The 26158-nt window shown below is 38.3% G+C and overlaps 4 protein-coding genes across 7 annotated transcripts; all 4 read right to left on the bottom strand.

Moving 5' to 3' along the window:
- Window positions 1-460: 460 nt before the first annotated feature.
- Window positions 461-25564, bottom strand: LOC148295142 (G-type lectin S-receptor-like serine/threonine-protein kinase At4g27290). 3 transcript variants are annotated; one of them, XR_015835178.1, is made up of 8 exons: window positions 24184-25561; window positions 23726-23860; window positions 23295-23452; window positions 23007-23217; window positions 22683-22920; window positions 22449-22599; window positions 21676-22310; window positions 461-543 (listed from the first exon to the last, which is right to left on the bottom strand). XR_015835178.1 is itself a non-coding variant. In XM_088251835.1 (7 exons), exons 1-7 carry the CDS (start codon window positions 25457-25459, stop codon window positions 22017-22019), a joined length of 2463 nt encoding a protein of 820 aa, XP_088107961.1. In that variant the 5' UTR covers window positions 25460-25561; the 3' UTR covers window positions 21420-22016. The 3 variants fall into 3 exon arrangements, 1 of the variants encoding a protein (XP_088107961.1); XM_088251835.1 differs by lacking the exon at window positions 461-543 and having other exon boundaries at window positions 21420-22310; XR_015835179.1 differs by lacking the exon at window positions 461-543 and having other exon boundaries at window positions 22171-22310; window positions 22711-22920; window positions 24184-25564.
- LOC110771752 (G-type lectin S-receptor-like serine/threonine-protein kinase At4g27290) lies at window positions 13372-16965 on the bottom strand. Of its 2 annotated transcripts, none has more exons than XM_088251836.1 (7): window positions 15696-16965; window positions 15207-15341; window positions 14777-14934; window positions 14489-14699; window positions 14185-14422; window positions 13951-14101; window positions 13372-13812 (listed from the first exon to the last, which is right to left on the bottom strand). In XM_088251836.1, the coding sequence occupies exons 1-7, from the start codon at window positions 16963-16965 to the stop codon at window positions 13519-13521; spliced, it is 2457 nt and encodes an 818-aa protein (XP_088107962.1). In that variant the 3' UTR covers window positions 13372-13518. The 2 variants fall into 2 exon arrangements, 1 of the variants encoding a protein (XP_088107962.1); XR_015835180.1 differs by having other exon boundaries at window positions 13672-13812; window positions 14213-14422.
- LOC148295143 (G-type lectin S-receptor-like serine/threonine-protein kinase At1g61390) lies at window positions 17062-18175 on the bottom strand. Its single transcript, XM_088251838.1, has 4 exons — window positions 17974-18175; window positions 17584-17750; window positions 17295-17505; window positions 17062-17201 (listed from the first exon to the last, which is right to left on the bottom strand). Exons 1-4 carry the CDS (start codon window positions 18173-18175, stop codon window positions 17086-17088), a joined length of 696 nt encoding a protein of 231 aa, XP_088107964.1. The 3' UTR covers window positions 17062-17085.
- LOC110772212 (F-box/kelch-repeat protein At3g23880-like) lies at window positions 18075-20473 on the bottom strand. The gene is made up of 3 exons (XM_088251837.1): window positions 20333-20473; window positions 18879-20187; window positions 18075-18213 (listed from the first exon to the last, which is right to left on the bottom strand). Exon 2 carries the CDS (start codon window positions 20157-20159, stop codon window positions 18891-18893), a length of 1269 nt encoding a protein of 422 aa, XP_088107963.1. The 5' UTR covers window positions 20160-20187; window positions 20333-20473; the 3' UTR covers window positions 18075-18213; window positions 18879-18890.
- Window positions 25565-26158: the final 594 nt, after the last annotated feature.

Raw genomic sequence — 26158 nt, 5'->3', positions numbered from 1 at the left:
CACTGTGCAAGAAACTCATGGATATGGACCATGAGGACATACCATATCTAAGGCCTTTTCACATGTCGAATGAAAAGACCTGGAAACTCACTCATGACAAATACATGTCTTCCAACTTATGTTTCAGAAGTCGCATTTTTCAGTTAACATTTTGTATTTGACCTTTCCAACCTCAAAAAGAATCGAAGACAGCCACCATGCGGTGCATGTGGAAATATAACATTGGTTTTCCTGATCCTGTTTCACATTTCTGTCACAATTTTTTTCTTGCTCTGGTATAATTAGGGCAGAAATTAACATTTTTTGTCAACCAATTATGATGAAGATGTAGGTTTATGCCACACTAAAAATATTATATAAAAAAAGACCACGCAGAAATAAAATTCATAAAAAGTCATCGTCCGCATATTTACCTGTCCTAGTGCGAAGAAACCAAACTTTCCAACTTCAAGTTTGTCCCTAGAAATTAGAAGAAGATGCAAAAAGCCGTTGAAACGTTAAGATCAAATGCTTTCTAAGCTACCCGCCATCGTCCCATCTCACCTGAGCCTTCGATTCTTCAAAGTCCACTGTAATTCCGCAGATTTACTTGTGGGTCTTTAGCTCCCAAACTCCAAGCTTTCATGCCAAGCTCATATAATCTAAAATCAACATCAGCAAGTCATCTTCAACTCTTTGTCAAGCTACCAGAAACATCAGCAAGTCATCTTCAACTCTTCGTCAAGCTGCCGGAAACATCAGCACCAAACACGCAGCCGCTGGAAGAAGAACATAGTGCTCCCCTAAGACTTGCTTCTCCCTCGGGATGCTTTGAGCCTAGTTCTCGCTAACTAATAAAAAGGGGCAACGAAAGCTTAATTCACCACTCTATAGCGGTCCAAGAATCAAAAAGCCCAGACGAGCCTTCCGACGGAAAAAGACCCCAACAGTGTTCGGTTCATTTTTACACATGATTTATCATGTTATTCACCTAATATTTTGAGTTAGTTGTTGAATTTTATAGCTTTTTACTTCCTTTTTGTGTTTTCATAGGTTTTACCTTTGTTAGAATGAAAATGAGCTAAAAGTGCATTATTGGTTATAAATTCTGATTTTGTTCATTTTCGTAGGTCAACTTCTTGGCCTTGGATCAGCATGCTCTGGTGCTCGGATGAGGTGAAGATCTTCATGAAACTTGTTCCAATGGATGTTAACTACAAAATATCCAAATTTGAGTTCCATTGGACAAGTATAGCCTATCCAACTGATCCTACATGTTACAGCAGCTCTAGAGATTTGTCTTGGGCCAGTTTTTACCTCCATAGTGTCATCTTGATTCTTCTTGTTACCATATCATTTGGCAACAAGAAATTACTTTGGTTGAGAGATATTTTCTGAAACAAAGAGCATCTTCGAGAAGACAAGAACAAAAGAACCCCATCATGGCAAGTAGACAAAGCAAAAGGCTTTAACAAAAGTAATTGTTTTATATTAAAAAGTATGAGCTGGAAATGATGGGCAAAGCAGAATGAATATGCAATCTGCAATTCATTCATTCATTCTACAACTTTGAAGAGATTTTTGAGAGCTTGGAGCTAGAGAGCTCAAGGAGGAAGAAAGGGCAACCAAGCAAAGAGTGGAAGATATTTTCCACCATTGAAGACCTTGAGCTTTCATCACTTTCACAAAATCTGTAAACTCTTTCTAGTTTTGTTTTGAGTTTGTATTTGAAATAAGTATGAGCAACTAAACTCCATAGCTAGGGCTTAGGTTGAAGCCCTAAACATGAATACCTTGTTGTTTTGATGCTTAAGTGTATGAATTTCTAGATATTATTGATGAATTCCCATTCACTAAAATAATCTATCCTTGATGTATGTTTTCCTTTGATTGATCACTTTTGAGAGCATGCTTTTTGAGGTTGTTGGGATTATGTGTATCTTCATGTTTTCCTAAGCAATAAATGGATGAAGTAAGAATCATCCATGTGAATTGGTTTCTTGAATATCTAATGTAAACATCATGCTATTAGGGTTCTTGTGATGTTCATATTCTCTTTGAACTTAATGGGTTTTTCTTGTAATTGAATCGAAGTACTAAGCACACCTATATTTGGTTATAGGGAAGACACAAGTATTGTAGCACTAGCCCTGCACTTTACGTATATTAGAGAGAATCAATACGTCTTGAGCCACTAGTCCCGGTCTTGATTGCGAACATCTTCATCAACACATTTAGAGTTCATCACTTGAGTGTCCATGAACATAGGTATCATTGTTTAGGGTGGATTCTGAAACCCTAGTGTTTGTTACATTTTACTTTCACATTTTGATTTTCATTCCTCCTATTCTTGTTAAAATTATAGTTACTTTACATTCAAGCACTAGAAATAGGTCACTCAAATCAAATCAAACCCCCTCCCACCCCCAACCCACATCCCACCCCACCCACCCAATGTGTGTGTGTGTGTGTGTGTGTGTGTCTGTGTGTGTGTGTTTGAGAAGGCTACCTAATCCTGAATGTGTGCCTCCTCCATCTAATCCACGTATTAATGAGCGCTTAAAATTACTTTTGAAATCTACTCATGCGCGTAAAAAGAAAAGAATACGAAAGGGGTTGATTAGATGGCAAAGAGATTTGAAGAAACTTCATGTTCGGCACAAGGAGGCGATTGAGCCAAAACCCCCCCAAGTGACCATAGTATGTTGGAAGTCCGGCAAAAGACTTTAAACTTAGCGCTTCTTGGGAGGCAACCCAAGGTGAAGAGAAGAAATTTGTTGTCGTCCTAATCATTTCAAAAGGGAGTTTCTTTAGACTCAAACTTGCTTTAATCTTTTTATTTATTTATGTATTTTATGTATTTCTTCAAGTCTTAAAATAAAAAAAAATAAAAAATAAAAAAAAAGAGTTGAACGACCAGTCGCATGCACTCAGCGACCAGTCGCATGCACTTAGCGACCGGTCGCTCTTCATTTTCTAGGAAAATTTGAATATGTGTGAAAACGACCAGTCGTTTGGCCAAAGCGACCGGTCGTTCGTTAAATATATTTTTTTTTAAAAGGAAGTAAAAAGATATTAAATGTCAAGAACTAACTCAAAATATTAGGTGAATAACATGATAAATCATGTGTAAAAATGAACCGAAGAAACTTCCCAAACTTATCTTTTGCTAGTCCTTGAGCAAAACATAAACTAAAACAAGACTCGAAACAAATCTTTCCGAACACTTTCCAAAGAGAGAGCGACTCATGCAAACGACTCAAAAGTTTTCACAAGAAAAGCTCAGTTTAAAATCATTCACAAGGCAGCAAAGTTCAGAACACAACATGCTCAAAGTGTAGTAGTGTGATGGCCAAATTCAACTCATTCTCCAATTTTAGTTTTCACACAACTTTGAAAATCATACCAAGCACAAATTTAACTTCAAATCTCACCAAAGTTGTCCTCTCACAAATGAATCACTCGGAAGAGGGTTACAATGCATCACTCAATAATAAATATGAGAATAGAGTTAAACCATAAGAGACTTAACTCACAATAGAATGATGAAAAAACATGCATGACTATGATCTCAGGAAGGATGCCAAACACTTAAAAGTTGAAAAATGTGTGCAAATCAACCACATGACATTTAGAATCAATTTAGGTCTTTACTATAGGTTGTAATGGGGCTAAGGGTGTAAGGTGAGTAAGAAATGAAGAATACGGATACAACAAAGTCCAAGGAACTCACAATGTAAGAGCATATAACAGTTGATTACAAGACTTTGAATCCTCACGCTTAAGATTTTATATATTTTTTTACTTGATCAATTAGACCACAAAGCCTTATACCTCCACATATTTTGATTCACACTCCTTTCTTCTATTTGAACAACCATCAATTTATTTATTTTTTAGGCCAATAAAGAAACTTGGAATTGAAATTTGAATCCAATGTCACTTAACCACAACTTTTCTCTTTTCTTTCACCCTTTGAGTGAAGTTCTCTTTTTTTTTTCGATATGTAACATCCCTTCCCAAACTTAGCATGAAAAACACATCCAAATTAAAGCTCATGAGTTCCTTAGAAAGGTACATTCTTGTTTTTCAGGCTAAGGCTAGGAATAATAATTGGTTAAATGAAAGAAAAGGCTTACATGCAGGCTCAAAGTGGTTACAATGGAAAATCATGCTTAAGCATGCATACGGTTAGCTTGAAAGGCACAAATGGTCCAAAGAGGGCCTTAATATCATTTCTCAAATGTCATGTAATCAAATTGCACAAGAATGAATGTCTTTTCAGTGCTCAACCAAGTCAATGAATAATGAGATCAAACAACAACTAGGATGACAAGAAAATAAGAATATGTGTATAACACTCATGAATTGAAGCACAAGGCTCAAAGCTCACATTATATGGTTATACAAGTCTAATTCATGCTTGATACAATTCTTTGGATCATGCAAGTCCCTCAACTGGAGAATTATGAAACAAATGGCAAGTGCATAGAGGGTTTCAAACATATCATGCTAGAACGATTCCATTTAGTGAATAATAATTTATTTTATTTTTTTAAACATTTGCAATCAAGTCATGTAAACATTCATCACAATCTCATCATATATGTTCGGAAAGTTACTTGAAAACCAAATGACTCAAAACTGAAAAGAAAACAAAATAAAAGAAAGCAAGAATTTAAATGAAACGAAAAAGACTTGATATCCCTTTCCAAACTTAGAAATAAACATTGTCCTCAATGTTGAAGAATTTAGGCATCAACAACGTTATAACAAGAAATAAAAGGGATTAAAGCAATTAAATAAAAGAACAAACAAGAATTAAAACTACAATACGATTGCAAAAACAAAGCAAAACAAAACACAACAAAACCAAACAAAACGGTAAGCCCTAACAACAGTCCTACGCACGCAAAAATCCAACCCATTGGAACACCCAAACCAATTGAAACCCCAACACAAACAAAAGCCCAAAAGAGAAGAAAATAAAAACAAAGAAGCGTTGTCAGAAGTACAAGGAGCGAGAATTCTAAAAAAAGGAAAAAAATGTGGACCCTGATGTCTCAGCTCCTGTGAGTCACGGGCATGCAAAGTGAGAGACGTGTCGACAGGTAGAGGCCCCTCACACATTCCTAAGCCAGAATTATTGGCTTCTTAGGAAGGCGTGACGACTTTTTGTTTCTTGAAAGCGCTGAAAGGCAGAAATGCAATTAAAGGGATTGGGGAACTGGTGAGGTGACAGAGGAGGATAGGCTGTAAGGGCAGCGCGAAACTCAGAAGCGCAGTGGCTAGGATTAAGCAAAAACTAAGTCTATAAAAGAGGAAGAGAAAGAAGGGGGAAAAACACACAAAAGAGAAAAGAAAGAAGAAAAGAAAGTGAGAAATCAAATGACCTCTTCATTCTCATTTTCATTGGATCTCAATCTAGCTCTGTCGACTCAAACATTTGGTCAAGGAGCAGCACCAGTTTGGATGCCCTATTTTGCATCCTCACGAGGACCTGTGACTGTCAATGACTCAATACTCCTAAACGACGATGTCGCCGTGGGAGTTGCAAGAAATCTAGTGACTCCCAGAGATATACGTGTGCTGGGGACAAGAGATAACAACCGGGTCGTGAGTGATGCTCTGGCAATGAGCGTGTAGAGTACGGCATGTGTTGCAAGTTTGGGTTATCGCCTAGTTGCGAAATCCAATGAGGTGGAGGTGCTTAAGGCTCAGTTGGCAGCGGAGCGGAGTTTGGTTGAGGAATGTCAGAGTATTATCAAAAGCTTGAAAAGGGATAGGTCTAGGATAGTAGAGGTGAATCGACATCAGCTGGAAATTTTGCGGGGAAGAGAATAAAAACCTATCAAATATGGTAGGTTTGTACTCTCAAGACATGCGAAAGCAGCTGGAGGCTCTAGACCGACCGGGTAAACGCGAGCAACTAGATCGCGAGAGAAGATATGCTCAAGCTAAGAATGCGATCTTTGGGAGCTCGAGTGATGAGCCCCAAGAGGTTGTGCGTGAAAACCCAGAAGAGGACATTCAGAGAGCCAAACTAAAAGCTCCTATGGTCGAGACACCGAGCACCGTGAAGGAGTCATTTCTATTGTATTATTGGTGTGTTTGTTTGTTTTTCCCTTCCCCTGTATTTTTTTTAAAATAAAAAATAAAAGAATCAAGTTGCAAAAGAAAAAGACAAAGAAATCATCGTTCCCAAACTTAAACAAAACAAAACAACAACAACAAAAAACTGGAAAGGACATGCTGAACATAATGCACTGGAAAACAGGGAGGAAAAGAAAGTAAAGTGAAAGTAGAAATGCTCCCTTTTAAATGGACGCGACGCAAAATACTCGGGAGATCCGAAGTGGTGTCGACTCCCTCATCAGCATATGTCTATTTAAACCACTTCTCGGTTGAATTGAGGAGTACTGTTGGCTGCGCAAATCTCACGGCCTGGAGCTCCGGGCCGAGGGGATGTGCGTTAACACATGGCTTCCTTCTTTTGGATGCGGTGCGGTTGTGCGCGGGCGTGCCAGCACAGTCTACCGTGCGTCGAGATGGTGATGTTGATGAAATGGTTAAGTGGTGCGCCTGTTTGGGTTCGACTCCTAATCAAACGATTGTGGCCGAGAGAGGAACTGATCTCGGCCGTCAGGTTCACGGCCTGAGCTACAAGGCCGTTTAGTGGTGGTGTTGATGGTGGATTTTGGGCGTTGCTCCGGCGCGTTGCTCAGGGAGCGACGGTCGTATGATATATGGGATGAACGAAAGAGTAACAGAGATGGTGCTCCGGCGCCTTGAAAATCAAGGGTCGTATGATATATTGATGAATAGATTTTCCTTACAACCTAACACTACTCCTAGGAAAGCAAGTAAAGATATTGAAAGTGCATTATAGGAAAATGAAATTTGCTCCGCGGGAGGCTTTTGGTTTGGTGTTTGAACCCTTTGAATGTAGCTTGAACTTGGTATTTATAGGAAGAGCTCTTGGAGGAGTAATCGAGGCTGAAAATCTGCATGGTGGAGCCTGATTAGAACAAGTGGGTAGTCCAATCGACATTTGGGATCGTGAAGCATGGTGGTGTGACCCCATGAATCTTGGTAAATATCGGCCGCCGCCCTGATCGTGGGTTCTGCGCTTCTGGCCGTGGGGACGCATTTAATTCCCTTGTTTGGTGGTTGGTGATCTGACATCAATTTGTAAGAATATTTGTAAGTATGTTTGCGCCTAACCACTCTGATCTCTGTCGCCAAATCCTGACTTTAGTCACTTCCCTTCTTCCCTCGTGCATTAAATGCCGTTTTGCGGCTAGTGGGTTTGCTAGTCAGAGGCGTTACTTCATTAAATGAAGCGTGGGACCCTGCTGCCATGTGACGATTTGACTCTTAATATCTTCGGCCGTGTCCCCTTCGTCCTTCGGCCTCGGCCTGATGATACCGTGGTTGTAAGGCCGAGATGACTATGCCTTCGCAACTTTTTCCTTTATTTTGAGGAAGGCGAAAACGCCGCGTTTTGGATCACGAATAGGTGCTGAGGCCGAGGGGGAAAACCCCTTCGGTTAGTGTACGACCGTGATTTATTAGGTACAAACAAGTACCCTGCATATCTTCTTGAAAACTCAGATAAAAACATCAAATAATCAAGAAACACAATGGCATCCTCATCCACTCCCATCGATGATCTCAATCTTGAGTTATCCCTTGCACCACCGAATGCCCAAATAAGGGCTCCTCCAAACCCTGTCTTCCCGAACTCCTCATATCATCATGGCTCGACCTCAACCTTCTTTGAGGCAATGATGAATAAAGCAGTACTGCTGGAAGGCATGACTGTTAGTAAACTCACACCAGCAGATCATCTGCATGTGGCACAAAGGTCTAACAAGGTTGCGGTGGAGGAGCCCCACTCTTTAACTGTGCTCCATGCGGTCTCGTCTACAAATTTGGGCATGCGATTACTAGCGAGGACATGGGAGTGTGCAGCGCTAAGTGAGGAGGTGGCTGCCTTGAAAACTCAGGTGGCAGACTTGCAGAAACTGCTCTACTCTGCCAACCAGCATGTAGAAACACTGTAAAAGAGAAATATGGACCATGAAGAGCTACTGCAGGTTCTACAAGCAAGAGCAAATAGAGGCAATTAGCATGATGCCTCGGGTGGCTCATAATGTGAAAAGAAACATGTGATCTAAAAATCTATGTATGCATTTTCAAACTTATGTTTATAATCACATGTTGTGAAATGAATAATCATTTGAGCCAAGGTTCAGAGTGTGCAATGATGAATCAAAATCACTTCCCAAACATTCAAAATTCCACAATTAAACCACAATGCCAAATTGCATCAATGATCAACAATATTAACAACAATTATCAATGTAAAAGAGATAGAGATTGAGAAATCATACCCACATGAGCAAATCCACACCAATTGTTAAACAACAAACCAAAACCAAAAAAAAATAAAAGAAAGACAAGAGTAGCAACCACAAAGATTCAAAACAACTAGAATAAGGAATTAGAACAAGAAAATCAAAGAGAAACAACAACAACAACAAAAACAAAATTTTACCTTGGTTGAATTTGAAACCCTAACTGAAAATCTCTCCAAAATTGATATAATCACTTGAAATTTCAAGGAATAGATGCCAAAAACGGATTCTACTCGAAAAATCAAGTGAGAAAAGTGTTAATTGAGTGAAGATTTGGGTGGGTTGTGAGGGATTTAGAGGGAGGGAAGAGAAAATTCGAAGGGGTAGAGAGAGAGAGAGGAGAGAGTTTCTGGAAAAAGGAAGAAGAAAGTGAGGAGAGAGAAGAGGGAAAAGAAGAAAAAGAGGCGGAGAATTTTTTTTACACGTATGGCGACCGGTCGCTTTTATACAGATTTGAAGTTTGAAAATTACACGACTCACGACTAGTCGCTTGGTTCGCACGCGCGACTGGTCGTTTTTAAACAGACTCTTCTGTGACCGGCTGTTCATTTTTTTTTTTTTTTTTTAAGACTTGAAGAAATACATAAATAAATAAAAAGATTAAAGCAAGTTTGAGTCTAGAGAAACTCCCTTTTGAAGCGATTAGGACGACAACAAACTTCTTCTCTTCACCTTGGGTTGCCTCCCAAGAAGCGCTAAGTTTAAAGTCTTTTGCCGGACTTCCAACATACTATGGTCACTTGGGGGGTTTTGGCTCAATCGCCTCCTTGTGCCGATCATGAAGTTTCTTCAAATCTCTTTGCCATCTACTCAACCCCTTTCGTATTCTTTTCTTTTTACGTGCATGAGTAAACTTCAAAAGTAATTTTAGGCGCTCTTCAATACGTGGATTAGATGGAGGGGGCACATATTCAAGATTAGGTAGCCTTCTCACTTTAGTAGAAAGGATGGCATTGAACATGTGATTGGTGCTTGGAACATGGATGTTCAGCTTATCTTCCTCTAGTACTTCAAAAACAGAATAAGGCATTAGATTAATTGAAGCACCTAAATCAATTAAAGCTTTTTCGAACAATTTATCACCAATAATATGAGGAATTGTAAAACTTCCTGGATCTTGTAACTTGGGAGGGAGTTTCCTTTGCAAAACAACAGAAACCTCTTCCGTTAGTGCAACCATTTCATAATCTTTGAATTTCCTCTTGGTGGTACAAAGATCCTTCAAGAACTTTGCATCCTCCAAGAGAGGAATGTTGACTTGCACCTTCCTGAAAGTTTCCAATATGTCCTTGGCATATTGATTTTTCCTAGAACTCATCAACCTGTGAGGAAAAGGAGCATGTAAGATATCTTCATCAGTAGGTTCATGACATACCTTCTCCTTCCTTGCCCTTCTCTTTCATGCTTTGGGATCCACTCAGATGAAGAAGCTGCTTGTTTATCTTCCTCCTCTTTGATTTCATCATTTTCCTTAGGCCCAGTCACTTGCTCAACCTGTAGCTAATCATCATTTTGAATCAAATTTTTAGAATCATCAATTTCACCATTTACCTTACTAGTTCTCAAGGTAACCGCTTGAACATGCTCACGCCCAATTGGATTAATCACAGTTTGGCTAGGCATCATCCCAGGTTCCTTTTGACTCAAAGCTGTGGCAATTTGCCCCATATGATTTTCTAGATTGGGTATGGCCTTATCTCTCTTCTGCATGTGGGCGTCATTCCTTTGCATGTAGCTTTCTGTCTCCTTCATGAAAGTATATGTGGTTCTAGCCATAGAAGCAAAAAGTTCTTCCAAAGATTGTCATGTAGGTTGTTGGTGAGATTGGCTAAGTGGTGGTGGATTGTAATGTTGAGGTTGACCATGAGGTGGACAAGTATTATGTTGGCCTTGATATGGTTGATATGGTCCTTGTTGAACATTTGGATTGTCGCTCCACTAGAAGTTTGAATGATTTCTCCACTCCGGATTGTATGTTTGTGGGAAATATTCATTCATAGGCAATTCATTCTGAAATGAGCCAAATGCATTTGTTTCCTCCATCACAAATTCATTGAAATATTCTTACATAGTAACTTCCACAATTTTAGCTGCGGCCACCATTGATGATGGTGGAGGTGACTCGTCGGATGTTCCTGTAAGAAAAGAAACAAAAACAAATCAAGAAGTAAAAAACAAAATGAAACAACAAACAATAAAAGAAAATAAAACGAAGTACTCTAAATATACTCAAACGAAACAGATAAACAGTTGTGCCAGTTCCCCGGCAACGGCGCCAAAAATTGTTGTACTTTCTAATCGACAGAAATTAATGTGCAAACAACCAATTAAAAATACACGCAAGTGCACGAATCTATTGAGGTATAGATTATGTAAGTACGGGGTCGATCTCACGAAGAACTGTCGGCTTCCTATAAGTTCTAACTTGAGTACGTAAAGAACACTAATTTAACACCACACAAATGCACAAAACAAATTGGAAACTAAAAACGAGTAAAGAAAGGTAAAAGAAAAGAAACAAAACAAGAAACCAAAGAAAAACACAAACAGCACTTTCTATCACCCTTTTATCACCACTGTATCACCTGTTTATCACCTGTGAACAGTGTCTGGCGTCCGGTTGTGAACACTGATGACCGGAAGTTTCCTGGCAGATTGGCTGGCGACCAGTCGCCTTTTGGGCAGATTCGTTGGTCTGTTTTTCCAGTTTCGACCTTTGTCCGATTTTTGACCTATAACTTTCCAACCGTTTATCCGAATTTCAAGTTCTTTATACGGTTGGATTCCGCACAGAAAATGGAGGAACTCAAAGCAGACCAAAAGTCAAAAACAATTACGGAAACAAATAAAATTCAGTAAAGAAAACACACAATGTTTCAAACACACACACACACATTTGGGTGGGGAGGGTGGGGGGTTTGAGTGACCTATTTCTAATGCTTGAATGTAAATGAACTCTAATTTTAACAAGACTAACAAGAATGAAAATCAAAATGTGAAAGTAAAATGAAACAAACACTAGGGTTTCGGAATCCACCCTAAACAATTCTACCTATGTTCATGGACACTCAAGTGATGAACTCTAAATGTGTTGATGAAGATGTTCGCAATCAAGACCAGGACTAGTGGCTCAACACGCATTGATTCTCCCTAATATACGTAGAGTGCAAGGCTAGTGCTACAATATTTGTGCCTTCCCTATAACCAAATCTAGGTGTGCTTAGTACTTCGATTCAATTACAAGAAAAACCCATGAAGTTCAAAGAAAATATGAACATCACAAGAGCCCTAATAGCATGATGTTTACATTAGGTATTCAAGAAACCAATTCACATGGATAATTCTTACTTCATCCATTTATTTCTTAGGAAAACATGAAGATACACATAATCCCAACAACCTCAAGAAGCATGCTTTCAAAGATGATCAATCAAAAAAAAATATACATCAATGATAGATTATTTTAGTGAATGGAAATTCATCAACAATATCTAGAAATTCATACAATCAAGTACCAAAACAATAAGGTATTCATGTTTAGGGCTTCAACCTAAGCCATAGCTATGGAGTTTAGTTGCTCATACATATTTCAAATACAAACTCAAAATAAAACTAGAAAGAGTTTACAGATTTTGTGAAAGTGATGAAAGCTCAAGGTCTTCAATGGTGGAAAATATCTTCCACTCTTTGCTTGGTTGCCCTTTTCTTCTTCCTTGAGCTCTCTAGCTCCAAGCTCTCAAAAATCTCTGCAAAGTTGTAGAATGAATGAATTGCAGATTGCACATTCATTCTCTTTTGCCCATCATTTCCAGCTCATATACTTTTTAATATAAAACTCTTGCTTTTGTTAAAGCCTTAAGCCTTTGTCTCCTTGCCATGATGGGGTATTTTTGTTCTTGTCTTCACAAAGATACTCTTTGTTTCAGAAAATATCTCTCAACCACAGTAATTTCTTGTTACCAAATGGTATGGTAACAAAAAGAATCTAGATGACACTATGGAGGTAAAAACTGGCCCAAGACAAATCTCTAGAGCTGCTGTAACATGTAGGATCAGTTGGATAGGCTATACTTGTCCAATGGAGCTCAAATTTGGATATGTTGTAGTTAACATCCATTGGAACAAGTTTCATGAAGATCTTCACCTCATCCGAGCACCAGAGCATGCTGATCCAAGGCCAAGAAGTTGACCTACGAAAATGAACAAAATCAGAATTTATAACCAATCATGCACTTTTAGCTCATTTTCATTCTAACCAAGGTAAAACCTATGAAAACACAAATAGGAAGTAAAAAGCTATAAAATGTCAAAAACTAACTCAAAATATTAGGTGAATAACATGATAAATCATGTGTAAAAATGAATCGAACAATTTTTCGAGTAGAATCCATTTTTGGCATCTATTCCTTCAAAATTGTAGTGTTTATATCAATTCTAGGGAGATTTGCAGTTAGGGTTCCAAACCTACCAAGGTAATTTTCGAATTTTTTTTTATGTTTCTCTTGGATTCTCTTGCTCTAATTCTTTCCTTTACTTGTTTGTGTATCTAATTTTTTGTTAATTTTGGGAAGTAGTTTGCTTCAACATTGCACACTTTGAACCTTGGCTCAAATGATTATTCATTTCATAACATGTGATTATAAACATGAGTTTGAAAATGCATACATATATTTTTAGATCACATGTTTCTTTTCACATTCTAAGCCACCTGAGGCATCATGCTAATTGCCTCTATTTGCTCTTGCTTGTAGAACTTGCAGTAGCTCTTCATGGTCCATATTTCTCTTTTGCAGTGTTTCTACATGCTGGTTGGCACAGTAGAGCCGCTTCTGCAAGTTTGCCACCTGAGCTTTCAAGGAAGCCACCTCCTCACTTAATGTTGCACACTCCCGCGTCCTCGCCAGTAATCGCATGCCCAAATTTGAAGACGAGACCGCGTGGAGCACAGTTAAAGAGTGGGACTCCTCCAAGCAAACTTATAATTCAATCACATCTTTTTTGGATACTATGAATAATTTTATGTCATTGTTTCCTAGCTAAGACTACAAAGTTGTAGACAATCCGCCAAATTCATTTTGTAATGGTAGACAGACGCATGAACAAGCACCAGAAAGATGATCTACCGAGCCTCTATTGTTGTAATGGAATTATTCGCTGAACACAGGCGTGTCCTTAATGGTGATCCAGAGACACTTCGTTCAGCGTAAAAACCAGGCTGTTTCGGTGGAGGCAAGGTAACATCACTGCTCAACATTAGAACCACAGATGACATGCTTGGTCTATCTTCAGGTACTCTTTGCACACATAACAGCGCCACATGAAGACACCTTAACACTTCAGATATGGTGCACGAATCACGTAATGTCTCATCAATCAGTTCCAATGGTTTATCTTCAATCCATAGTATCCATGCCTTCAAAAATTAAAACATATACGATATGTTATTATGGTGACATTTCATTGAATTGAAGGAGGAGCTTAGAAGATTGCATCGCCTAATTCACTAGTTTCTTCAAAGTAAAATGATAGTACTTTAATGCTTTATACTAACATGTCCAAGAAGGTTAAGGTGGTGATCTGGATGAGAAAATCCCCTGTTCTTCTTCCTACTCAACATCTCCAGCAGTATAACTCCAAAGCTAAAGACATCAGATTTCATCGAGAAAATTCCATCTACTGCATATTCGGGAGACATGTAACCACTGCACAATCAAATTGCAGTGAGTAAGAATTTCAACAAAAACAACACAATGTAAATTGTAAACCATACAACAGGTATACTTACTACGTTCCAACTACTCTATTTGTATTACCCCGACTTTGATCACTTCCAAATGTTTTAGCGAGGCCGAAGTCTGAAATCTTAGGGTTCAAACTATTATCAAGAAGGATATTGCTAGCTTTCAAATCTCTATGGATAATCCTTAATCTAGAGTCTTGGTGAAGATAAAGAAGCCCTCTAGCAATTCCACCAATGATGTGAAAGCACGTAGGCCAATCGAGCAATTTTTGTCCTTCTTGATCTGAAGTAAACTTGAGACTGTTAACTCAATGCAACATTGAATCCTTGTATTAAAGGCGAAGCATACCAAAAATAAAGAAGTCCAAGCTTTTGTTGGGCATGAATTCATATATCAAGGTTTTTTCCTCTTCTTGAACGCAACAACCCAAGAGCTTTACAAGATTGCGATGTTGAAGTCTTGCTATCAGTATAACTTCATTTTTGAATTCTATCATTCCTTGCCCGGAATTCTTCGAAAGCCTTTTTACTGCAATTTCTTTCCCTCCGATCAATGTACCCTATGGATCATCATTTATAAAAGTCTTAAAACTTGTATCACAGATTAGCTCACTTTAGTTGCACAAATTTATGTTACCTTGTACACAGGTCCAAAACCACCTTCTCCCAGCTTGTTGCGGCTTGAAAAGTCATCGGTGGCTTTAGCTACGGTGCTCAAATCAAATAGTGGTGGTAACTCCATGTCTTCCCTGTCTTCTCCAAGGTAATCTTTTGTGCAATCTATGCTTCTAACTCCTGAAATGACAAGGAGATCTCCTCAGCATGGATAAATAGATGTGTAAGAATTATATTGGTTAATCAATAGGTCATATCACAATATGCCATGTGTCCCAATTTAATTGGTTAAACGCGAAACCCTAAGCCAAATCTTGGAACACAAGAAAATCACACACTATCGAAACAATCTAATGCAAATTTCAAAGTAGAGATACTTGGTTTTATTTTTTGTGCCAGAATTTTACAATCATGTATTTGAAAGAATGCAGGTCCGCGTTTGAGATATTTACCTTGGCTTCTGAGTTTCTTGTTCCGTATATACAATATCAATCCAATTAGTAACGTTGCCACAAGAAAAACTGCAGAGCTGATGAGAATTCCAGGTAACTTTTTCTTGTTGAACTTGCTCTTTTCCACAATATGATCTGAAAGATCACAATTAAAATAAAACTTTCATGCAATTCAGTAAGCAATCTTGCATTTCGCAGTAATTGTGAATCTAACACCAACTTATTTTAGCCATACTTTGCATAACTGCAGACGAAGCAGCAAGGCCAACCGAGGAAATAACCACCATTTGTGGACCTAGATCTAGGTAAAGCTCAATACTTTTAACTATGCTGCTTCTAACTGCTGCCCCCATCAAAACCCCACCCAAAAGAAAAACATAAAAAGTTGACAAAAACTCATTTTCCCTTAACCTATAAATATATTGTGACAATGTTATCCAGTTTGGCTAGAAAAACAAAAACAAGATCAAATAAAAGTCTAAGAGCTACCAGGTTCTGAAGCTGCCATCCGTACATAGAGGTCTTGACCACCACCGGAAGTGAATTGTCTTATGTCAGTGAGGTTGCCAAACCAAAGCAAACAGCCAGTTCCTCCCTCCCTGATATCTAAATTTGCATATGCCGTACATGAGCAGTTTGCCAAGCATAATCCCTTACATTCCTTGAGGCTCATGCTCTTATCAAACCATGAGGAAGATGTGTCTGGCAATTTAACACCAGTGTACTTTAGGAAGCCATCTCCATAGCTGCAAGCCAATGGAATCTTTCGAACACACCCATCAGACCAATCTCCCGAATTCCAATCTTTTGGAGATTTTAGTATAAATCCCTTCAAGCATGCACATATGGGAGAGACATTGATATTGCAACTAGTATATGCACCACACAAGGCATAATTCCCACACTGATCTGCTTGGAATGTAGAGGAAAGTTCCCAACTATGTGTTTGGTACACCCATCTGAATCGCTGCGCAATGCCTGATGGATTCAACATATATCTCAAGAACATGGACGTGTTTAGAAGCCTGTACTCATAATAGACCTCATCCTTGTTAAACACAAATTCATACCCAAATATTGGGTGAGGATATGGATATCCTGTCACATAAAGGCCGTTCCATGACCCTACTCTAGCCATTATCTTAGCTCCTTTCATAGTAACAACTTGTGGCAAACCACAGCGATCCATCCTTACTGAAAACTCTCCAGGAGCAGGATCGTCTGTGCTCTTCCAAGATGAGAAGTACCTATCTAAACCAGTAACTAAGTCCCAACCAAGCTTCATTTCTGGTAGGAATGTGTCACAAGGATAATCAAAACTCTGCCACAAGAAGTTATCAGGGTTAGTTTCATTTCCATCTTTCACAACAAGGTTTCCTGAATCCATGAGTTGTGATACTGGATTCCCTGCAGTTGTTGATGAATTTGATGACCATACAATCCTGTTTGTGCTATTGAGAAGGACTAGAACTCCTTGCTCAGTGACCTTCAAAACTCCTGAAGAATCGCCAAGTGGTGTTTCTCTGTTGGCTACCCATACAACTGTCTCAGTATCAACAGAGTACCATATTCCTAAGTATCGACCTTTTGATGTACCAGGGCTAAAGAATCCCAGTTGAAAGCTTCCACCTGCTGAAACTAGAGTTTCACCATCTCTCATAGATCGACTTGGAGTGATTGTGTCTAGTGTGGTTGTACTTGAGATACTTAGGAAAGAGAACAAGAAGGAGCACACAAAAAGGCTTTTCATGGCTTGCATTGATATTCTGAGACTACATACTTTTATATCGAAAGAAATTAGCACATAAGTCTGAAATCTTAGGGTTCATATTATTATCAAGCAGGATATTGCTAGCTTTCAAATCTCTATGGATAATTCTCAATCTAGAGTCTTGGTGAAGATAAAGAAGCCCTCTAGCAATTCCACCAATAATGTGGAAGCACATAGCCCAGTCGAGCAACTTTTGTCCCTCTTGATCTGAAGAAATTTTGAGCCTGTTAAGTCAATGCACCATTGAATCCTTGTAGAATAAGATTAAAGATAGTATGACTTAAAAGCCATATGGTTGGCATCAGAGAGGACCATACCAAAAATAAAGAAGTCCAAGCTTCTGTTGATCATGAATTCATATATCAAAAAATTTTCATCTTCTTGAATGCAACAACCCAAAAGCTTTACAAGATTGCGATGCTGAAGTCCGGCTATCAGCTTAACTTCATTTTTGAACTCCCTCAGTCCTTGTCCGGAATCCTCTGAAAGCCTTTTCACTGCAATTTCTTTCCCTCCTATCAATGTGCCCTATGGATCATCATTTAGAAAAGTCTTAAAAACTTGTATCACAGAATAGCTCACTTTAGTTGCATAAATTTATGTTACCTTGTACACAGGACCAAAACCACCTTCTCCCAGCTTGTTACTGCTTGAAAACTCATTAGTGGCTTTAGCTACGGTGGTCAAGTTTAATAGTGGTAATCCTATGTCTTCTCCAAGGCAATCTTTTCTGCAATCCATGCTTCTGACTCCTGAAATTGGGTGGGTGATTTCTTCAGCATGGATAAATGTAAGAATTCTCTTGGTTAATCAATTGATTAAATCACAATATGCCATGTGTGCCAATGTAATTGGTAATTTGCTTAACCCTAAACCAAATCTTGGAACACAAGAAAATCACACACTACCTAAATTAGATACTAACAACTTTATCTAATGCATATATCAATCCAATCATGCATTTGAAAGAATCACTTCTAAATTTGAGATATTTACCTTGACTTCTAAGTTTCTTCTTCCGTCTATACAATATTAAGCCAATTATTAAAGTTCCCAAAAGAAAAAGTGTAGAGCTGATGAGAAGAATTCCAGGTAGCTTTGTCTTGTTGAACTTGCTCTTTTTCTCAATTTGATCTGAAATATCAGCATGATAAATAACAAGAAACGGACGTTGATGCACATCAGGCATCAGGTACATCAGGCACTTGGGCAAACAACGTTACTGCACTACAAAATCTGCAACAAAAGAAAACAAGAAAAGTGCTGCGTTAATCAATTGTTAAGCATTAGAGTTGACATCACTTGTCATGAAAACTTTTCCCAGTACTTCAGGAGTGCAAATGAAACTTCCTCTTCATGCTTACAAAAATTAAAGCTAAATTGGAAAAACTATTGTACAAATGAAAACATTGGAAAGGGGATTAAAGCATGAACTACTTCACAATCTATTACAGCAGCAAACAAAACCATGTAAATTGAATACACAGACTTCACTACAGTAGTAGCAATAAGTCCACCGTCTAAAGTCATACCAAGTTGATATTATATAAGTGAAAAACTAAGAGCATGTAAAAGACCAGTCTAATCGTGTTTACATGAGAGCTGAGTTGACATTATCATAATTACACTGTTTTAACTTTTTGATATCCAAATTGAGTCTCCATGAGAGCTGTGTATGTTTCTATTCAAAAAAAAAAATGAGAGCTGTGTTGACTTTAGTCACAAGTTGTGTTCTAGCAACAGAAGCGAGAAAGACAATCAGCTAAAAGAAAGAACCCACAACAAGTCGACACAATAAAGATCCCGCAGCAATTTAGTCTCCAATCATGCTTTTAATGAACATAAAAACCTGGCAAACAAAGAATTGAAATGTTCTGCTCTCAGCACTATAATCACATTACCAGTTCTTTCACTTAGTAAGACTCTGCATCGCTCTTGTCGAGTAAGAGGAGGCTCTCTTTATAAAAATGACCAGTACAATATTTATATCCAGAAATCCCAAGAAGTTTAAACTGTTTGCTCACAAGGTCTAGTGATACTAGTTCCTGCCTCTCTTTTTCTTTGAGCAGTAACAGTACTTCCCCACTCTTCCTAAAACATAAGGCGCTGAGGAAAATTGTTTCTGGACCTTGTGGATTGAGAGTAATCAATTTGGTCCATGATTCCTCTCTTCCATACTCTTTCATCACCCATATATCAAGAACAGAATCTTCACGCCCATAATCCATAAAGAGATTGTTGGGCATCATGAACAAAGCAATAGATTTTCTGTTATCTGAAACAGACAATTGCAATCCCAACTTGAAATTCCATTGAATAATCTTCGGCATAGGTATCTGACTGAACACCTCCTTGCCCAGGTCAAATGTCAATATAAAATAGTAAGAATCAACATCTGTCTGACAGACTACAGGCCAATGAAGAACCCCATTAACAAAAGCACTGGATGCAGCTTTATCTATTAGACATGCAGGAGAAACACAACCAAGACTCCTCCATGTGCCGGTGGCTAGGGAATAAACCTCAGCTAGAGTTGGCGTCTCATCTTCATACAATAAAGTCACAACTCGCATAACCTTATAGTCATTGGTTGTAGCATCAAAACCGAACCCAATAGAAGCATCATCGTACACACCCTGCGTAGGAAAGGTAATACCAGGCTTGGGAAGGGTCACTGACTTTTTAATGGCTGGGTTCCATATAATGAAGTTGTAAGCATAACAGGGGATATAATATGCAAAAAAAATTAGCCCATCACAAGTGCCAAGCACACGAATATGTGAATTGCCATAGTTTTTCTTTGCAGCAATTGGAAATTCGATCTTGGAGTACTCATCAAACGCCTGGTTATCATGATGCACAGAGTGAACCTCGTCTTCTACCTTGTGAATGAACGTGTTTTGGTAGTTGTTGCGGCTGCTGCTACCAGAAATTCTGTGGAGTAGGAGGAGGTCAACATCATTCTGGTTAGCAAAGTCCACTGTTGTGCTGAGGTGGGCGCGGATAAAGCTTTGGTTTATGATCATGGACCTCCATGTCTTGCAAACTGAAGTGCATTTGATCAGAAATTTAACAGGTAGCCTAATTAGGATATGTTGTATGATTTCCTCAGGAAAAGAGCGTGCGATCACTTCAAATTTCATTTCCTGTATCCCTTGTGTGATATCTTGTATGTTATCCATGTCTTCCAAATTCAAATACTTATACCAACTGACAAAAGCAATGAAGACAAAACTCAGCTATAATTGAGCAAAAAAATAACAAGGGAGCAACAAGAACCCTAATCTCCACTCTATAAATCAAAATTACAAACAAAAATTGCCAGATGAAGGAAAGAGAAAGTTTAGGAACTTACAAATTTTGGTTCTGATGAGCAGAGCCCAAGTAATGGGGCTGATGCAGCAGCCTCTCGTTCGTTGTGCTGCGTTAGAGAAGAAGAGTGAAGAAGAAACGAGAAAACGACCCTTTCTAGCTTCTAGGAATTTCCTTTCCGTACCCAAATGGCTCGTAGGGAAGATAAAATAAAACGACCCTTTCAAGCTGCAAGAAGCTTTCCCTTTCTTTTTGTGGGTCAAGCAGCAAGCTGCAAAAGATTTCCCGGAAACAATTTTGTGCGGAAATTCCATTTTATCCCCATAACGTTGCTAATTTCTACTTTGACCCCTTCTTTTTTCCGGTATTACTTGCCACCTTTTTCTTGGATCGCTTGGTTTCTGTAATGCAAATATATCTTCACAGGCCCAATCGGTTCTTTTCCACCGCAGGCCCATTCGTTAGTTTATTCCAATTTCTCATTAATACCACCAAAATAAATTGTATTTTTATTTTATTTAACAAAATGATATTTTAAGCTATTCTAATATACAGGGAGGAGAGGGGGATTGAACTTAATTTATTTCTTGATAACTTAATCTTTCTTCAATATTTCAAATTACTTGGTTAACTTTAACATACATTTCGAAGAAATCAAACATAAATTTTTTGGAGACTTCTTTTTTTATCAAAGAGAAGTCAATTTCATTAACAGGAAGCATTGGTTACAATATGGTCATCAATAATACAATTTATTAACCATACAAGGGCTTTTTGGAGACTTAGAATAAGTTGTTTGGTACGAAACCATCCTAAAGCTCAACATGCCATAAAATTTCTAATTTCATAACTAATATTAATTCAAATATCCATATATAACGGTCTGATTTGGTTTAGGTCTATTTATAAAAGTTCAAAATTAAATCAAACCAAACCATATACAGTTCGGTTAGGTTTTTAAACCGTTTAACTTTTTGTTAATTAAAACCAAACCAAACCAGTAATTACAATTTAGATCGGCTGATTTCATCAATTTAGCCTTGATACCCACCCTTAACTTCAAGATGTTACAAATTCCCTTTCAATGCACCAAAAAGCCAACATCGTTTAGAGTTAATCATAAAACTAAGTTTTTATTATAACCCAGGATTTATTCTAAAATATTTGAAAATAATGTCAAAAAATTTGGTACAACCGTACCAGTTCATGGGCAAATCACCAGTTTAGCCAATAGTTAATACCTGACCTGGCGCGAAGAAACCAAACTTTTCAATGTTTTCTAAGCCACTTGTAAACTTCAAGTTTGTCCCTAGAAATTAGAAGAAGATGCAAAAATCCGTTGAAACATTTAGATCAAATGCTTTCTAAGCCATCGTCCCATCTCACCTGAGCCTTCGGTTCTTCAAAGTCTACTGTAATTCCGCAGATTTACAACGTGCCCGTCACTTGTTCGATCAAATTCCCCACCCAGACCAGCGTGCATGGACTGTGTTGATATCAGGCCACACCCCTTGAATTTTCTTCAACAACCCAACAACTCCAAATCCTTTCTTTGCTGTGAAGTAGGGACTGCTCCAAGCAAACTTATAATTCAATCACATCTTTTTTGGATACTATGAATAATTTTATGTCATTGTTTCCTAGCTAAGACTACAAACTTGTAGACAATCCGCCAAATTCATTTTGTAATGGTAGACAGACGCATGAACAAGCACCAGAAAGATGATCTACCGAGCCTCTATTGTTGTAATGGAATTATTCGCTGAACACAGGCGTGTCCTTAATGGTGATCCAGAGACACTTCGTTCAGTGTAAAAACCAGGCTGTTTCGGTGGAGGCAAGGTAACATCACTGCTCAACATTAGAACCACAGATGACATGCTTGGTCTATCTTCAGGTACTCTTTGCACGCATAACAGCGCCATATGAAGACACCTTAACACTTCAGATATGGTGCACGAATCACGTAATGTATTATCAATCAGTTCCAATGGTTTATCTTCAATCCATAGTATCCATGCCTTCAAAAATTAAAACATATACGATATGTTACTATGGTGACAAGTCATTGAATTGAAGGAGGAGCTTAGAAGATTGCGTTGCATAATTCACTAGTTTCTTCAAAGTAAAATGATAGTACTTTAATGCTTTATACTAACATGTCCAAGAAGGTTAAGGTGGTGATCTGGATGAGAAAATCCCCTGTTCTTCTTCCTACTCAACATCTCCAGCAGTATAACTCCAAAGCTAAAGACATCAGATTTCATCGAGAAAATTCCATCTACTGCATATTCGGGAGACATGTAACCACTGCACAATCAAATTGCAGTGAGTAAGAATTTCGACAAAAACAACACAATGTAAAATGTAAACCATACAACAAGTATACTTACTACGTTCCAACTACTCTATTTGTATTACCCCGACTTTGATCACTTCCAAATGTTTTAGCGAGGCCGAAGTCTGAAATCTTAGGGTTCAAACTATTATCAAGAAGGATATTGCTAGCTTTCAAATCTCTATGGATAATCCTTAATCTAGAGTCTTGGTGAAGATAAAGAAGCCCTCTAGCAATTCCACCAATGATGTGAAAGCACGTAGGCCAGTCGAGCAATTTTTGTCCTTCTTGATCTGAAGAAAACTTGAGACTGTTAAGATTAAAGGTGAAGCATAGTATGACTTAAAAGCCATATGGTTGGCATCAGAGAGCACCATACCAAAAATAAAGAAGTCCAAGCTTTTGTTGGGCATGAATTCATATATCAAGATTTTTTCCTCTTCTTGAACGCAACAACCCAAGAGCTTTACAAGATTGCGATGTTGAAGTCTTGCTATCAGTATAACTTCATTTTTGAACTCTATCATTCCTTGCCCGGAATTCTTCGAAAGCCTTTTTACTGCAATTTCTTTCCCTCCGATCAATGTACCCTATGGATCATCATTTATAAAAGTCTTAAAACTTGTATCACAGATTAGCTCACTTTAGTTGCATAAATTTATGTTACCTTGTACACAGGTCCAAAACCACCTTCTCCCAGCTTGTTGCTGCTTGAAAAGTCATCGGTGGCTTTAGCTACGGTGCTCAAATCAAATAGTGGTGGTAACTCCATGTCTTCCCTGTCTTCTCCAAGGTAATGTTTTGTGCAATCTATGCTTCTAACTCCTGAAATGACAGGGAGATCCCCTCAGCATGGATAAATAGATGTGTAAGAATTATATTGGTTAATCAATTGGTCAATTCACAATATGCCATGTGTCCCAATTTAATTGGTTAAACGCGAAACCCTAAGCCAAATCTTGGAACACAAGAAAATCACACACTATCGAAACAATCTAATGCAAATTTCATAGTAAAGATACTTTGGTTTAATTTTTTGTGCCTGAATTTTACAATCGTGTATTTGAAAGAATCCAGGTCCGCGTTTGAGATATTTACCTTGATTTCTGAGTTTCATCTTCCGTATATACAATATCAATCCAATTAGTAACGTTCCCACAAGCAAAACTGCAGAGCTGATGAGAATTCCAGGGAGCTTTTTCTTGATGAACTTACTCTTTCGCTCAATATGATCTGAAAGATTACAATTAAAATAAAACTTTCATGCAATTCGGTAAGCAATCTCGCATTTCGCAGTAATTGTGAATCTAACACCAACTTATTTTAGCCATACTTTGCATAACTGCAGACGAAGCAGCAAGGCCAACCGAGGTAAAGCTCAATACTTTTAACCATGCTGCTTCTAACTGCTGCCCCCATCAAAACCCCATCCAAAAGAAAAACATAAAAAGTTGACAAAAACTCATTTTCCCTTAACCTCTAAATATATTGTCAAAATGTTATCCACTATTGTCTAGAAAAACAAAAATAAGATCAAATAAAAGTCTAAGACTTACCAAGTTCTGAAGCTTCAATCCGTATGTAGAGGTCTTGACCGCCACCGGGAGTGAATTCCCTTATGTCAATGAGGCTACCAAACCACAGCAAGCAGCCAGTTCCCCTGATATCTAAATTTGCATATGCCGTACATGAGCAGTTTTCCAAACATAATCCCTTACATTCCTTGAGGCTCATGCTCTTATCAAACCATGAGGAAGATGTCTCTGGCAATTTCACCCCAGTGTACTTTAGGAAGCCATCTCCATAGCTGCAAGCCAGTGGAATCTTTCGAACACACCCATCAGACCAATATCCCGAATTCCAATCTTTTGGAGATTTTGGTACAAATCCCTTCAAGCATGCACATAAGGGAGAGACATTGATATTGCAACTAGTATATGCACCACACAAGGCATAATTTTCACACCGATCTGCTTGCAATGTAGAGGAAAGTTCCCAACTATGTGTTTGGTGCACCCATGTGAATCGCTGCGCAACGCCTGATGGATTCATTATAAATCTTGAGAACATGGACCTGTTTAGGAGCCTGTCCTCATAATAGATCTCATTCTTGTTCAACACAAATAACCCCAACATTCGGTTTGCTCGTGTTGATGGAGGATATGGATCTGTTGTAAAATAAAGTCCGTTCCATGACCCTGCTGTAGCTATTATCTTAGCTCCTTTCATAACAACAAATTGTGGGAAACCACGACGATCCATCCGAAATGAAAACTGTCCTGAAGAAGGATCTTCTGTGCTCCTCCAAGATGAGATGTACCTATCTAAACCAGTAACTAAGTCCCAACCAAGCTTCATTTCTGGTAGGAATGTGTCACAAGGATAATCAAAACTCTGCCACAAGAATTTATCAGGGTTAGTTTCATTTCCATCTTTCAAAACAAGATTTCCTGAATCCATGAGTTGTGATACTGGATTCCCTGCAGTTGTTGATGAATTTGATGACCATACAATCCTGTTTGAGGTATTGAGAAGGACTAGAACTCCTTGCTCAGTGACCTTCAAAACTCCTGAAGAATCGCCAAGTGGTGTTTCTCTGTTGGCTACCCATACAACTGTCTCAATATCAACAGAGTACCATATTCCTAAGTATCGACCTTTTGATGTACCAGGGCTAAAGAATCCCAGTTGAAAGCTTCCACCTGCTGAAACTAGAGTTTCACCATCTCTCATAGATCGACTTGGAGTGATTGTGTCTAGTGTGGTTGTAGTTGAGATACTTAGGAAAGAGAACAAGAAGGAGCACACAAAAAGGCTTTTCATGGCTTGCATTGATATTCTGAGACTAAATACTTTTATATCGAAAAAAATTAGCACATAAATTAGGCAGAGAAGATGGAAGAGCTAAAAACTAAAAGTAAAAGACATGTTTCTATACTGATAATATGTATGTTTATGCCAACTTCTCTGGGTTTGAAAAGTTGGCCTCTGTGAAAGGAAGTCATTGACTATGGACCATTAGGAGCGTTAGGAATTTAGGACAAAAACCAGATATGTTTCAGAAGTTTCAATGATGTTTCAGAAGTTTCAAATATAAGACACGTAAATGAAAGTCTTACCAAATTAAAGAGCATGTGGTTGATTCCCCAAAACTATAGGATAAATTTTCGATAAATAAAAAATAATATTAAATATTTAAATATTTTATAATAAAAAAACTACAGTATAAATTTGTTCAAAAACCACGTGGAATGACTTTTTTCTTTTTTTTTGGGTCGTAAAAACCACGTGGAATGATTTGGAATCAAAAGTACTGAAAAAACAAAGATGTAGTGGGTGGTGTCGTGTCATGCCAATAATTAGGAAAACTAAACACAAGTCATCGTTCGTGCGCAAACTAACCAACCATACTTTAAAATCGCATGCTTTCAAAGCTAACCATCAACGTCTTTCACCTCACCTGAGCCTTAGGTTCATGGTAACCCCGCCTATTTACGACGTGCCTGTCACTTGTTCGACTAAATTCCCAAA

Source organism: Prunus avium, chromosome 4, assembly GCF_965620075.1.
Source record: "Prunus avium chromosome 4, drPruAviu1.hap1.1, whole genome shotgun sequence".
NCBI classification, from domain to species: Eukaryota; Viridiplantae; Streptophyta; class Magnoliopsida; order Rosales; family Rosaceae; genus Prunus; species Prunus avium.
This window is presented reverse-complemented; position numbering and strand designations above follow the sequence as displayed.

Excerpts from the sequence above, each read along its gene's own strand:
- LOC110772212 (XM_088251837.1), bottom strand. The coding sequence starts at position 20,159 with ATGGATAACATACAAGATATCACACAAGGGATACAGGAAATGAAATTT.
- LOC110771752 (XM_088251836.1), bottom strand. The coding sequence starts at position 16,965 with ATGCAAGCCATGAAAAGCCTTTTTGTGTGCTCCTTCTTGTTCTCTTTC. Across the intron at positions 14,423-14,488 it reads CTTGGACTTCTTTATTTTTG|ATCAAGAAGGACAAAAATTG; the intron begins GTATGCTTCGCC and ends AGTTTACTTCAG. Across the intron at positions 13,813-13,950 it reads ACCTTAACCTTCTTGGACAT|GCATGGATACTATGGATTGA; the intron begins GTTAGTATAAAG and ends TAATTTTTGAAG.
- LOC148295143 (XM_088251838.1), bottom strand. The coding sequence starts at position 18,175 with ATGTACCTGATGCCTGATGTGCATCAACGTCCGTTTCTTGTTATTTAT. Across the intron at positions 17,751-17,973 it reads GAAGAAACTTAGAAGTCAAG|AAATCACCCACCCAATTTCA; the intron begins GTAAATATCTCA and ends TCCATGCTGAAG. Across the intron at positions 17,506-17,583 it reads GTTTTGGTCCTGTGTACAAG|GGCACATTGATAGGAGGGAA; the intron begins GTAACATAAATT and ends GATGATCCATAG.
- LOC148295142 (XM_088251835.1), bottom strand. The coding sequence starts at position 25,459 with ATGCAAGCCATGAAAAGCCTTTTTGTGTGCTCCTTCTTGTTCTCTTTC. Across the intron at positions 22,921-23,006 it reads CTTGGACTTCTTTATTTTTG|ATCAAGAAGGACAAAAATTG; the intron begins GTATGGTGCTCT and ends AGTTTTCTTCAG. Across the intron at positions 22,311-22,448 it reads ACCTTAACCTTCTTGGACAT|GCATGGATACTATGGATTGA; the intron begins GTTAGTATAAAG and ends TAATTTTTGAAG.